The sequence below is a fragment of the Taudactylus pleione genome, unplaced genomic scaffold (assembly GCF_031769625.1).
Source record: "Taudactylus pleione unplaced genomic scaffold, aTauple2 ptg000290l, whole genome shotgun sequence".
Classification (NCBI taxonomy): domain Eukaryota; kingdom Metazoa; phylum Chordata; class Amphibia; order Anura; family Myobatrachidae; genus Taudactylus; species Taudactylus pleione.
Window position 1 is genome coordinate 9,189,486 of NW_028284692.1, and position 15,086 is coordinate 9,204,571.

A 15,086-nucleotide genomic window follows, 5' to 3' on the forward strand; every position below is an offset into this window, starting at 1 on the left:
AGACCACCTCCTCTATCAGACCTCACAAGGCCAGCTTTATTACATCACATGATGTGTACCATACTTGTACAGACTTTTATGCTGATTGTGAATGTCAAGCTTATCAGGGAAATCTTTTGTGTTGACAATGAATTAAATTTAATTAAATCTAGTTTTTCTAAAATCGTTATTCCCTTTATAAGTTTCCCACTGTTTTAGTTCTATGCCCTTCTTATAGTAAGGTGCCCAAATCTAACCTCCCAACTGTCCCGATTTTAGGGCTCTGTCCTAATTGGCCAGGAGGGTTGAGAGGTCTGCCTCATTTATTATCTGCATACATTATGCTTTGTGAATGTAACTTCATACCTTTCTAGATTTTTTTTTTTATGAAAGCTCTGTTTGGACTTAACATACCTCCCAAAAATGAAAGGTGACAAACCTGACATGTTTTGGGCTTCCTGCATGTGCAAATCTGATAGCAGGTGCATACTATGGCACATTGGGTAGTGGCACATTGTTAAAGGTACTGATACTGCAGGGGGCAGCAAATACAGGATTAGATAATACACGGATGCCAGTATAGTATATTATCTGTCACTCTCTACCTTACTGTTACAATTTATAGTGTGACAGTCCAAAATGTCATTGATTGCCAATATACTATATCTACAGTGGTATATTGTGTAAAATAAAATATGATTGAAATTGGAATACATCTCTACAAGCAATGTGCCTTCTGTTGTTACTATTATCACATGTTTTACTAAACAGTCCCCTTAGCTGTAAGTGGATAAAGCCCTCCCTCTCTTAACAGCTGCCTTATGTAGCTAATGATAGTTTAGTAACATAGAGCAGAATTGGATATTAGTAACCTATTTATTGTATAGTGCTGCATTACAGATAGCTTTATTGCTGTGGTATCTTCAGTGTGGCAGGAGTGATGATCTGGCTTGCAGTGTCTGTGATATTTTTCTCTCCTGTGATTTGAAGTTCCTCTGGTTTTCCTGGTGCTGGGCTCCCCACTCCAAGCTGTTCCCTGTCCCTATTTTGGGGAAATTCTTGGGCAGCTCAATGTCTTGAATTTCCTGGAACACATAGCAGAGACACTGTGTCGGTAGGATGGAAAATATTCTCCATGAACAAGAAAAGAGTTTATATCCCCTGACACTGAGCTGTAACCTGTACCATACTTGCCAACTCTCCCTGATTGTCAGTGAGACTCCCTGAAATAGTAGCAATCTCCCTGGCTCCCTGAAGAGTATAGCAATCTCCCTGATTGCACCTTACCCATATTATGAAGCTGTTATATATATATTTAAAAAACAAAAACAAAAAAAACAGAGATATATACATTTAATTAAGATTATTAGTATAATTTCCCTGTATTGGATATAAGGCACAATGATCCCTATGGCTACGTGCATTTTCTGAAAATTTATCAGTGTGATTTCATCAACAAGTAGATCTTACGAACTGCTTTGGGGCTCATTTACATGTGGATGTAAGTCAATTTTATGTCACACCTCTCAGATGTAGCAGTACACGTCCATTTTAATGCGTGCCCATAGGTTTTGCCTTCACAATCTGCCTGAAATGATTTTTCAAAGGTAGGCAAGTATGACCTGTACTCGGATCTCGAATATCATATTTAAACATATTAAAGGAACACTAACACTATCAACAAGCAAAGACTCCTAGGGGTAGATATACTAAAGCTTAGTTGCCCATAGCAACCAATCAGATTGTATCTATTTTCTAGGATGCAATAGATGATAGTAAGAATCTAATTGGTTACTATGGGCAACACAACCACTTTCTATTTTTAGAAGCTTTAGTAAATATACCCCATAAAATAGTTACTTTCACCAGCGACTCGGCCTGTACCCATCACCCAGTATATGAAAATTTTAGCAACTGGTATGGTTAATTTCATAGGCTTAACTATCAAAGGTGCAAGGGGTGCAGCTGCTATGGGGCCCAGAACTAAGGGGGGCCCCATCTTCCTTGTCAAAGTTATCAGTGTTACATACATTTTTCACCATTGTGTGTTATATAGGGGTCCTTACATACATTTGCTATGGGGACCTTTAAATACCTAGATAATACCACTGGTTAATTCTACTTAAGTATTGTGTTAGAAATTGTATACTTATGGCAGATCCTAATTAAAAAATGCTTTAGTCTGGGGAAAAAGGCATTTCAAAAAAATACATTAACATTTAAAAATATTTTTTAAACTTTTAAAGTAACATTGACTTTTTTTATTTAATTCATGGAACTGATGTCCAAATCTGGTCTAATAAAATGTTTTGCTCACTGGCTAGTACAAGGGTTAGCAACACACCTAGGGGTAAATTTACTAAAGTGGAGATGTTGCTCATAGCAACCAATCAGATTCTACTTAACATTTAACTAGCACCTTCTAGAAGAAATTAGCTAGAAACTGATTGGTTGCTATGGGCAACATCTCCACTTCTAAAAAATCTCAATTTAGTAAATGTATCCCCTACAGTTATCTACTGTATGTGAGATAATTTCTCTTTCCTGTTGCATTTAGTAATTGCCTGTGACAAATGTTCTCTCACACGTGGTGATTGCTGGTGGTCTCCATATTCATCACAATATTTATTATTAATACATTATGAAAAAATTTTTTTCTTAATAAATAGATTTTTTTGTTGAATCCATTTCGGTATACTTTATTTCAAATAGCAGGTGGGATTTATAACCAGTGCAGTGGAATAAAGGTATGCGTTTCTCTGTAGTTCATAAAGCATTAGTAAGCACTCCTTAATCCTCTTGCAGCAGGTTTCTCAGTTTCATATGTATTAAATGACACAAATCCCTTGATTGAAGAACCAGGATAATTAATGCCAGTTCAGGAAAGAATACTACTTTATAGCTGCAGCTCACGTCATAGCAGCTGAAATGCATCCACTTCTATCTTGGTTTGGTGTGTAAGAGAATAGCTATAATGTTTTATTCATTTTTTCACCACTGTCCAGTGCCTAAAAGACCAATATATCAAGGATAGACAATGTTTGGGTAGACAATGGAAGTTAGACAGGCAATAGGTCGACAGGGTCTGAAGGTCGACTCACTAAAGGTCTAATCATCACCCTAACCCTCCCCTTGGTGCCTGACCTTAACCGCCCCTTCTAGTGCCTAACCCTAACCTACACTCCTGGTGCCTAACAGTCGGGGTAAGTGCCTAACCCTAACCATCTGAGTAAGTGTTTAACCCTCCGGTAAGTGTCTAACCCTAACCTTCCCTCCTGGTGCCTAACCCTAACAGGAAGCTCACTGGGGCTTGCGGGAACGAGACCCTACCACAAGCCTGATGGTCGCGACCATCACCTGGCCGCTCGCAAAAGCTTAGCGAGCGGCCAGGAGGCTGTTTTTTTAAAAAAAAAGCGGCTGCCCTGATTCAGAGCGAGCGGCTCTGAATCAGGGCCTATGCGAGCTCCCAAGGCGTTGTTTGTCGCATCTTCAGATCTTTTGTACATGCAGGAAGATCTGTCAATCTCGTTAACGATTTGCCGCAGATTGTGCAGTGTGTACGCACTACCGGACGATCAGGCCATATGGTTACCTTATATAGTTAACTATATAACCACCAAACGATAGGGGATACAGTATATTGTTTGGTTGTTAGATTGCACACTGTGTATGCACTAGATTGTTGCCCGGGAGTTCAGGGAAAATCATTGACGACATCGACATTGCATCGTTTACAAGTCGTCTAGTGTGTACCTAGCTTTAGAGTCAAAAGCGCATGCAAGTCAATAGCATTTACAGTAAAATAGTGAAGCGTGACAAACATTTCAGACTATACAAACAGTAACGTTGAGAACAATACACAATACAACAGATTAGTTTTACTGCGTGTTCTTAATGGTAACTTGGGTACTTTGTCAAAAGTTTTTTTGGTATGGCCTGCTTTCGGGTGTGGTATATTTAGTGGACATTCACAATGTTGACATAGTTGTTAAAGGGGGGGGTGGGGCTTGGCCTGCACACCCCAATTTTAAACATTATAAGAGGTGCTACCATGCTGAGAATTGTAGTCCTATGCAGGAACATTTTAATTCAGGTGCACACTCTAAGCACTGAGAATACTGATAGTCAAAATAATTTTAGGGGCCCATCTGATGGTGTTCACCGTGATGTGGTAGATGAGCATGCATTTTTGGCCAAATAGGTGCTAGGAACCCCATTTAAACTCTACAATTAACATGGAGTATATCAAAATTATTTTGATCATCATCAAATATTCTTGTGCACCTGCATTTTCTTTTTCCCTACATATGATTGTAATGTTGACATTCATTATGTCTACATTGTTAACATTTCAACAATGTGCTTTTACTGTAATTCCATGCCTAACTATTGGAAATGTCAACATTATGATAATAGGGAGGGGCTCTAGACTAGACTGCACACCCTACTGGTAATGAAAGGTGCCATCATGCTGAGATTTTAAAGTAACATACACAAAAACAGAGTTGCAGATGCACTATGCGATCATTAGTGTTTACATTTAAATTTATTAAATAGAATTTCAGAGGTAGTTTGCATATCAATGGCAAATGATACGGGCCTGCCCACCAGTGTCAAGGGTGAGCATTTGGAAATGGGGCCCCCTGAGCTGTTCTGGCTGGACCTCTTCAGCACATCACCATTTAATACATATAGTCACTTTGTATATCACCTTCATGTTTGTTTATTATTTATGTATTTTATCACACATATTCTACTTTTATTATTATCTTAACACTCAGTTACTTTTACACACTTGATACTTTAACACTTCACTGTCACCCTTTTCGTGTGATGCCCTGGGGAGGTCTTTGGCTGGACTATCTTTTTGGGTGCCCTGCGTCCCAGATGTGAACCCCAGAGTGTTAGGGACCTGCTCAATGAGGTGACCTTGACGCTGGTGGGCAGGCCCGTATCATTTGCCATTGATATGCTAACTACCTCTGAAATTCTATTTAATAAATTGAAATGTAAACAGTAATGATCGCATAGTGCATCTGCAACTCTGGTTTTGTGTATATAACATTAAGACATTTTCTATGTCAAATTCTGTAGGTGTTGACATTCTTACAAGGGGCATTCTGACTGCATATCCTTCCTTTCAGTGCTGTTAGACTACGGAACTTGGCAGGTCACAGAATCTTCCTTCTTTAGGCAGGTGTACCATGGATAAATATAGAAGTAGTTATACCTGAGCGCCTCTACTTCTATATTTGTTTTAAGTCTTATAAGAGGTTAATTAGGATACCTCCTCTTTCAGAAGAAGTTTAATTAAAGCAGCCTAGGCGCAATCACACAACATCACTTGGTTCTTTATTTGTTTAGGTGTACCAGGGATACCTTATACGATGAAATGGGGACCGTATGGCCTCAAATTATGAAGTTTTGAACTCGCTGCAAGGGATACTTAAGTATCCAACTCGCAGCCGGGCAAACGTGACACCGGAGCAATTCATCATTGCTCCGGTGCGGGGACAACTGCTCCGAAAAGTTTCCACCATGCTAAATTTGATGGACCTAGGTCCAAAACTAGGAATCCTGGGATTTTGGCCTAAAAATGGCAGGCTTCCAATCCTGGGATTTCGGGACTAGTGATCTCATGCGCTGTTTAGTTTTTTTTTATGCCAGGCAGCACTGATCATCTGCAGCACTCACTCAGACGCTGCCACGGCCCCCGGCTATACGCAGCGTGATGTCAGGTCACGCTGTGCAGGCCCACGCCAGCCCACCACTTCACTTGCTCCCATCCGCCCCATTGAAAAACTCAATCTCGAATGCCGGGATTGAAAAGACGACCCGGGATTGGCTTCCATATCCAAAACTGTCCGTGCATGAAGGACAGACACGCATTCTTGCTTATTATATGGCTTAAATGGTGCATCTGTCACGCACTATTTGCCTAGGTCATTTGTTTAACCCATGGAGTGATGCATAAAACTGATCTATTGGCAGGATGAAAAGATCTAAACATTACCCAATGCAATGCCATTGTATAACAGCCATCCAATGCTACTGGAAGAATGTCTGATGGGTTGAATGAGTTTGCATACCAATAGTATATAATAACCTGATCAGTGTAGGGATGTGATAGGATAACATATTCAAGCCTGTATCTAGGAGGTGTGTTGCGAGTGGTACCACCACACAGAGTTCAGAGCCCTGTTGGTGGTAACTTCTCTGCCCCATAATTCCTACATTTGGCTAGCAGGGTGCCTGGAACAGCAGCTTAAATCTCTGCTGAACTGCTGCCAGGAGCATCCTTTGGACACTCTAGACTTGCACACTGCAGCGTGTACTCGTATTACTCCCTGGAAGATACTGAGGATGCTCTCTGCTGTGCTGGATTTCCCGACCCTGGCGACCCTGCCCTCATGCCATGACATCAAACACGCTCAGGGGGCACTAAAGCCCTGTTATGGCGCTGAATATTTTACCCCTTCCTTGTGGTGAACATCTAAATGTGGTATCTCTTGTGCAGGAGTGGGCAAAAAGCGGCTGTCCAGCTGTTGTTGAACTACACATTCCAGCATGATTTGCAGCAGTTTTAGCAAGGCCAAATCGCAAAACTGTGACAGAGCATTCTGGGATGTGTAGTCTTATAACAGCTGGGGGGCTGCTAATTGCCCACCCCTACTCTAGTGTCTGTATAACATAATAGGAGTGGTAATGGGTATATTGTACATTTGTTACCTTATGGGGAAAAGGATACAAGGTGTTCATTGACCATTATTCTGTGCACCAGTATTCTCATTTTGTGACAGAGCAGGAGTCTCCTACTGGGAGTGTGGTCACTGTAGTACATGTACAGATGCTTATACAAGAGCAAGTGGCGCACCTGGATCCTGCTCACCTCTAGACAGCGCTTTTCCACAGATGTAAGAATAAATGAGTGCTAGGGCATACACACAACATCTCACATTGGCTTGTCTAAGACAAGAGAATATGCCTTCTTCTGACTCTACTCTTGCTTCCTAACTACAATAGGGATCAGATCAGGCCACAAATGAGCACATGGTACTTGAAGAATGTTTATAGTCTTAGTTTGATGGTCTGAGTTAGATTGTATGACAATATTATTCACTAATTTGATCAGTATAGGAATGTGGTAAAATAACATATTACCATTTCCTTCTGGTATAAGGGTGCATCCTGAAAGTATTCACAGCGCTTCACTTTTTCCACATTTTGTTATGTCACCATAATACCCCATAATGACAATGTGTAAAAAGTTTGAGATTTTTGCAAATTTAATAAAACAACAACAACTAAGAAATCACTTGTACATAAGTATTCAGGGCCTTTGCTCAATACTTTATTGATGCACCTTTGGCAGCAATGACAGCCTGAAGTCTTTTTGAATATAATGTTACAAGCTTGGCACACCTATCTTTGCCCATTCCTCTTTGCAGCACCTCTCAAGCTCCATCAGGTTGGATGGGAAGCGTCGGTGCACAGCCATTTTCAGATCTCTCCAGAGATGTTCAGTCGGATTCAAGTCTGGGCTTTGGCCGGGCCACTCAAGGACATTCAAAGAGTTGTCCTGAAGCCACTCCTTTGATATCTTGGCTGTGTGCTTAGGGTCATTGTCCTGCTGAAAGATGAACCGTCGCCCCAGCCTGAGGTCAAGAGTGCTCTGGAGAAGGTTTTCATCCTGGATGTCTCTGTACATTGCTGCATTCAATTTTCACTCTATCCTGACAAGTCTCCCAGTTCCTGCAGCTGAAAAACATCCCCACAGCATGATGCTGCCACCACCATGCTTCACTGTAGGGATGGTATTGGCCTGGTGATGAGTGGTGCCTGGTTTCCTCCAAACATAACGCCTGGCATTCACACCAAATAGTTCAATCTTTGACTCATCAGACCAGAGAATTTTGTTTCTCATGGTCTGAGAGTCCTTCAGGTGCATTTTGGCAAACTCCAGGTGGTCTGCCATGTGCTTTTTACTAAGGAGTGGCTTCTGTCTGTCCACTCTACCATACAGGCCTGATTGGTGGATTGCTGCAGAGATGGTTGTCCTTCTGGAAGGTCTCCTCTCTCCACAGAGGAATGCTTGTAACTCCAACAGAGTGTCCATCGGGTTCTTGGTCAAGTCCCCGACTAGGGCCCTTCTCCCCCGATCGCTCAGTGTAGACGGCAGGCCAATTCTAGGAAGAGTCCTGGTGGTTCCGAACTTCTTCAGTTTACGGATGATGGAGGCCACTGCTCATTGGGACCTTCAAAGCAGCAGATATTTTTCTGTACCCTTCTCCAGATATGTGCCTCGAGACAATCCGGTCTCGGGGGTCTACAGACAATTCCTTGGACTTCATGCTTGGTTTGTGCTCGGACATGCACTGTCAAGTGTGGGACCTTATATAGACAGGTGTATGCCGTTCAAAATCATGTCCAATCAACTGAATTAACCACAGGTGGACTCCAATTAAGCTGTAGGAACATCTCAAGGATGATCAGTGGAAACAGGATGCACCTGAGCTCAATTTTGAGCTTCATGGCAAAGACTGTGAATGCTTATGTACATGTGATTTCTTAGTGTTTTTTTTTTTAATTAAATTTGCAAAAATCGAAAAAAAAAAAAAAACTTTACACATTGTCATTATGGGGTATTGTGTGTAGAATTTTGAGGACAAAAATTAATTTATTCCATTTTGGAATAAGGCTGTAACATAACAAAATGTGGAAAAAGTGAAGCGCTGTGAATACTTTCCGGATGCACTGTACATCTAAATGTGGTACACTATACCACAAATTAATTTATGAATACTAGTGTGTGCACGCAAACTCATATGGGTCCAGGGCAAGAGAATAGTCTCCCTCTGATTCCTACTGTTTCTACCTGTGCACCATAGGGCTTGTGCTTTGTATTTGCCTTCCACCTCTCAGCGGCCCCAAGTCTGGTATTGCTCACTCGATAATATTCAAAATACTGAGGGTTTCACCATCTTACAGTCATATTCAGTGCCTGGAAAGGGGAGCAGAGCTGCCCGAAGCGGTTACACTTGCTAACGTCGATGTCGGTGGCAAGATGTCTGCGCACTTTTTTATTCACTGTCATTTTCATTTGATTTTTCTGAATGACAAAAGAACAAGTGTTATTCTGGTTAAACAACTATAGCAATGTCTGGAAATAATACAGATGTGTCTATAACTGTCTCTATGTGCAGAAACTCACACATATTTATATGGGGATGTAGTTAATAGACCGGCGGACGCCGCAATGCCGCCGGTCTAAATCCCGACTGGACCTGCCCAACTAGGGACTTAAGATAGGTTTTGGCATTTTGGCGCCTATCTTAATCCAGACGCCGGAGGACCAATCCCCGTAATCCCGATCGTCTGCTGACGTGTAAGTATAGCACTTAGCCCGGGGATGGGTGGTTAGGTTTAGGCATCCTCAGGGGGACTTAGTGTTAGGCACCCCCATGGGAAGGTTAGGGTTAGTCTAGGGGAAGTGGGGGTTAAGATTAGGCACTAGGCGGGAGGTGGGTTAGGCACCCTCCCGGGAGGGTTAGGTGCGGGGGGGGGGGGGGGGTGGTTAGGTTTAGGCACCCCTGGGGGGGAGGTTAGGGTTAAGCACTAGGAGGGGTGGTTAGGGTACTTACTAACGCCCGTCGGGATCTCGATCTATCGGACTCTCACCGTCAAGATTTGAACCGGTGGCTGTTGAGTGGCCGGTATTTCAATCCTATTCCATTTATAAGGAAGGGCTATATGTGACAGTAACAAAAACTCTGCACCTATAACAGTGGAGGCAACAGTATAGTTGCTGTAAAGTTAATTCCTTATAATGGAAGATTGAAAATACTTACTGAATCTTTTGGAATTAAACTTGATAACAAGGATTAGGAAACATACATTTAGAAATATCTTAAAATATGTAAACAGATGGAAGTTTTTGCACGTATATATATTTGTGTAGGCTAAATGACACCTTAACATCTAGAATCAACTTCTGTTTTAGATTAGTGGCTCAATACCCCTTTTACACCGGAGCTAAAACCCGGGTTTTTGAAGGGTTAACCCGGGCAGCTCCCTGGTGTGAAAGGGGAGAGAGTTGGATCGCCGGGTCGAGTGACCCGGCAATCCAACCCAGGTAACTAAGCAGGCTTTAACACGGGCGTAGCCCGTGAAACCCTGCTGTGAGAACAGCGCACTCCGGGTCATGATGACCTGGAATGTGCTGCTAGCCGGCCGATTGGTCCGGCTTCAGTGGCGCTTGGAGATGACATCATCTCCAAGCGACCACTTTCACTCCGCAAAAGCCAGGTCTATGCAGACCCGACTGCGGTGTGAGCGGCGCTGACTCGGGAATATCCAGAGTCAGCAAAATTCCGGGTCTGATCCGGATAGGAACTTTGGGCCTCATTCAGACCCACTCGCAAGCGGCTGTCCGCAAGTGGGTCGATGGTGTGCACTGCGCATGACGGAGGGAGCTCCGTCGTGCGCATGCGCCAGACGCGACGAGTGAAGGACTTTCCTTCGCTCGTTGTGTCTGATCAAAGGGGGCGTGCTGTCGATGTTGATTGACAGCACGCCCCATTTGATGGGCGTGCCTGCCAGACGGAGGCGTTCCCAAGGGAACGCCTACCGTCTGAAGCCGGCCCCACTGACATCACTAATGATGTCAGTGGGAGTGATTTTGGCTCTGATAGAGCCAAAATCACTCCAGGGCTTGTGGTCGAAAACCCCGACCACAGGCTTCTGGTCGCACTGGCCAAGACCATCGCGACCATCATCCTGCACGCTCGTATGTGCTATGGGTGGTGACCCACAGCTATACGAGCGTCCAGGAGGACGCTCCATTTTTATGGAGGACGGCCCTCATTCAGAGCGAGCGCTCTGCTCAGAGCGTCCGGCTCTGAATGAGGGCCTTTGTTCCAACTCCGGGTCAGACCCGGAATTTAGGTGGAAAAGGGGTATTAGTAAATATATTGTGCTCACCTCAATATCAGTAATGGACATCTTCCATGTCAGCTCAGCAGCATTTTCTTCCAGCAAACCAGGAGGCTCAGAAAAACCAGGAGGCTTAGGCTCTGTAAGTGAAGATTTTGTGAAATGATTATAATTCTGAAACTAGCCATTACATTATGAAAGAGAGGAATTACAAAATCCACTTTATTTAGCCAAAGATGAGTGTTACTGTATATACTGAATAAATAAAGGTCAGAGACGCACTGTAGCATTCCTAACATATGCCTAAACCTGTAAATGTCTTATTTGAAGGTGTGTAGCATCACATTACTACATCTTAGGGGAACACATTTCTCTATGTAAAACATTTGGGGGCCCAGTTATTGTATATTCGAGGTATAATCCCTGAAAACGCCACGTTTTCAGGGCTTAACCACAAATATTAAGTTTCCCCAGGATGTATTAAGTAGGGACCGCAGCCGATACCTACTGTGACCCCTCCATTCCTGCAGACAGCCACATCCCCCATAGGTTTCTATGGATGATACGATGCTGCCAAATTTACCAACCAATATCCGGAATGCGATGCATTCCAGATATTGGCCCCCACAGCTAACTCCATCTGAAGGTGGCATTAGCTACTGTAGCCTATGGGCTACACTGCACATAATTAGGTGGTGAAGGGTTTCCCCAAAGCCCAAGTCCCTGCATGTGCCAGATACATCCGGGCGCTGTGATCGCATATTGCAATGCGATCATGGGCGGTAATGTCATGTCCCGATCGCATTGCAATAGTGATTAATAAATGGGGGCCTTAGAATTAAAGCAACTTGTGCTCTCCCCACAAATCATGTCTTTTTGTACTACTTGTTTGCATCAAATATTCTCACTTTTCCTACCCTATGCCAACTGGTTCTTATTTTGTGCTTGGACAGGTGTGCAAACATGGGCAGAGTACAGTAAGGATGTGTTGTGCAATATGCGTCCATGCTAACCACAAGAAAGACACATATAAGCCTGCAGGAGGCAGATCACTTGCAGGTTCTCAACTTCTACTGTAGTTCAAAATACGAACTGATGATAAAGACAGACAATCAGCTCGATTGGATAAGAAATTCTAAACCAATCCCACTTATACTATTACTATTGTAGTGTAGCTGTTATACGCTCACATTATTACATTGATATTTACAAAAGTGAAGTCATTCCCATTTGATCTTTTAAGCTTATTTAGTACTTCTGGTTTTATTTCCATTTTACACATTAAATGCGAATATTTATTAATAACACTGCACCTGATTCAGAGATGGAAGCTAATACGATTTTATCGCAGATCCAGCAATTGTTTGTCATTGTTCATGCGTATAGGCCGCACTGCGCGTGCACAGCGATCACAACAGAGGACCCCATCAAAAAGGGAGTGCCAGTTTGTCAGCGTTTGGGGAAGGTAACCGGGAGTGGTCAGAAAAACATAGGTGTACCTGTCCATTTAAACGTTGTTACATGGGCATGCGTAAATTAGCCACTGCGATTGTATACGCAGCTCTGCATGTCAGAAGAGCTCCCAAGGTTTCGGCAGGTAAGACCTTCCGCAAGGATAAGATCGCTGCCAATGTGCGTCAATGTGACCGATATTTACGCAGGTGTGCGTCGTCACACGCAGGCAAGTAGGCAGCAGTGGGCTTTATGCTCGGGTGATCTTTGCTAACATTAGCATATTTTCGCTGCTATGTTGTGTGTTACAAATCGCAGCTGCGATTGCATTAGTGTCCATCTCTGAATCAAGCCCACTGTGCGGATATATACTATATACTTATATAGTGCATGAATGGTTTACTCTAACTTTAGCATTTAGTACTATTGTACCACATCTATTGATCTAATTTAGTGCAAACAATAGTTATCTTTCCTGTAGTAAACCATATGCCTATATTACGGTTCTATCATGGAGTAACCTGGGCACAGATACTACTGTTCTTTCATGGAGTAACCCTTGGCACACATACTACTGTTCTATTATGAAGTAACCCAGGCACATACACTACTGTACACTACTGTCCTAGCCTGGAGTAACCCGGGCACCTACACTTCTGTTCTATCATGGGCACCTACACTACTGCTCTATCATGGAGTAACCCAGGCACATACACTACTGTCCTAGCCTGGAGTAACCCGGGCACCTGCACTTCTGTTCTATCATGGGTACCTACACTACTGCTCTATCATGGAGTAACCCAGGCACATACACTACTGTCCTAGCCTGGAGTAACCCGGGCACCTGCACTTCTGTTCTATCATGGGCACCTACACTACTGCTCTATCATGGAGTAACCCAGGCACATACACTACTGTACACTACTGTCCTAGCCTGGAGTAACCCGGGCACCTACACTTCTGTTCTATCCTGGAATAAACCTTGCTCATACACTACTGCTCTATCATGGAGTAACCCGGGCACATACACTACTGTATAGGTAGTGACAGGTAGTGCCGTTTGTGGGTGGTAACAGGAGACTGTGCTTGTGAACGGGGGGAGTGGATGTGCGGATGCAGGCGTGTCAGGCAGGGCAAACGCCGTTTAAAGGGCATGCATAATTATCAGAGTAGCGTCATGGTACTCGTCACCTGATGTATTTCAGCCAGCACTGATCGCAGTGCTTGCGGCAGGCTAAGGCAAGCGCAAGGGCTGTGAGCTGCTCAGATGGTCCCGATTAATCAGTCATTTTCCGGAGATGACGTGTGTTACGAGTGGCAAGGGGGCGTCTTCACACACTTGCGAACGCACTTTGCCATAGCTTGCTAAAACATAGTGGGCGTCCTTAAGCGACGCAGTGCGAGCAAATCATTTAAATATCTGGCCCCTTTTGACCAGCGAGCGAACGCGCATCTTGCAAGCAGGTTTGAATGAGCTCCAATGTTTCTAAATAGCCACTGAGCAACTCTACACTCACAATTGAAATATTAGCCCAGCAGAATGTTAGCTAATTGTTGTTTTCTGATCTATTAGTAGTGGCGTAACATTATCAGCTTCACAAACTACTTATATTAATTAATATAGTCATTTCTCTTTAAAGTACTTTGGTTTTAACATCCAATTATTAGAATACCTATGTTTCTTACCAGACTGACAACATTTTTGATAACTATAAGCAGGGTAAACAGTTGTTGGAAATAAAAATAAGTCCTGTATTGCTCTCCTTGAACTCCAGTAGCCATGATCGAATGGGGTATGGCCTGATCGGAGGTCGCATTGTGACGCTGCTCTGGCAGTATGGGGTCCCGGTGGTGCAGAGAAGACAAAGCAGAGTGTTCTCCTCCAACAACTTGCACACATAGGGCCTGATGCAGCTTGGATCGCAGTTGCTAATATGCACACAATCACCAGATTGTTGTGTACTGCGCATACGTATGTATCGCAGTGCGCGAAAGCGAACCGGTCACTGCGATCAGCAGTGACTGCAGACTCATCGCAGAGTGATTGACAAGAAGTGCCGTATGTGGAAGGTGACTAGGGGTGGTCGGCGAAACGCAGACGTTAGTGCTTTTGAACGCGTTGCAGAGGCGTGCATATATTATCCACTGCAATGCCCTACGCAGCCTGAGGCCTCATTGCATGCGCTGAAGTTATCAATTACTGAGTAAGGTTTGACCTTGTGCAAGTGTGTGTGAGGCTGCGATGGTACTCGATGTTACCAATGGTTTCGCAGTCTTGCTAAATATTACGGATGTGTGTAAGGTAAAGTGGGCGTTCCTATGTAGTGCTGTGGCGGCATTGCGATTGCAATGAATTAGCATACTACCGCAGTTGAACTGCGTGCGTAATCGCAATAGCGATCCTTACTGAATTAGGCCTATTATCATTAATGTAACTGTACCTAATTTGTTATTTACATGTCTCAAAAAATAAAAAGCTAATTAAAAAAATATAATCTAAATGTGTTTTCTATATATTGTTAAATCACCACCCTCTTCAGCACAAAGGGGAGAGGTCAGATCAACAGATTTCTAAGTAAAGGCCCCCATACATCAGCAATTGATTGCAGCAATCGTGAAATTTGCAATCCATTGTGAATAAAAATCTTCCCCTTCTTCAATCGATTGTGGCAATTCTGCAATCTGCAATCGATTGAAAAAGGGAAACATACACAATCGATTGC

General features: G+C 43.3%; 1 protein-coding gene across 1 annotated transcript in view; it reads right to left on the minus strand.

Moving 5' to 3' along the window:
• Positions 1–692: 692 nt before the first annotated feature.
• The window catches only part of LOC148511885 (cilia- and flagella-associated protein 337-like), a 150,148-nt gene continuing 135,754 nt past the window's right edge, over positions 693–15,086 (minus strand). Inside the window, 4 exon segments of the mRNA XM_088482663.1 lie at positions 693–954; positions 957–1,064; positions 8,966–9,088; positions 10,960–11,051. Of these exon segments, the coding sequence (XP_088338789.1) occupies positions 886–954; positions 957–1,064; positions 8,966–9,088; positions 10,960–11,051 (392 nt within the window). The 3' untranslated portion in view covers positions 693–885.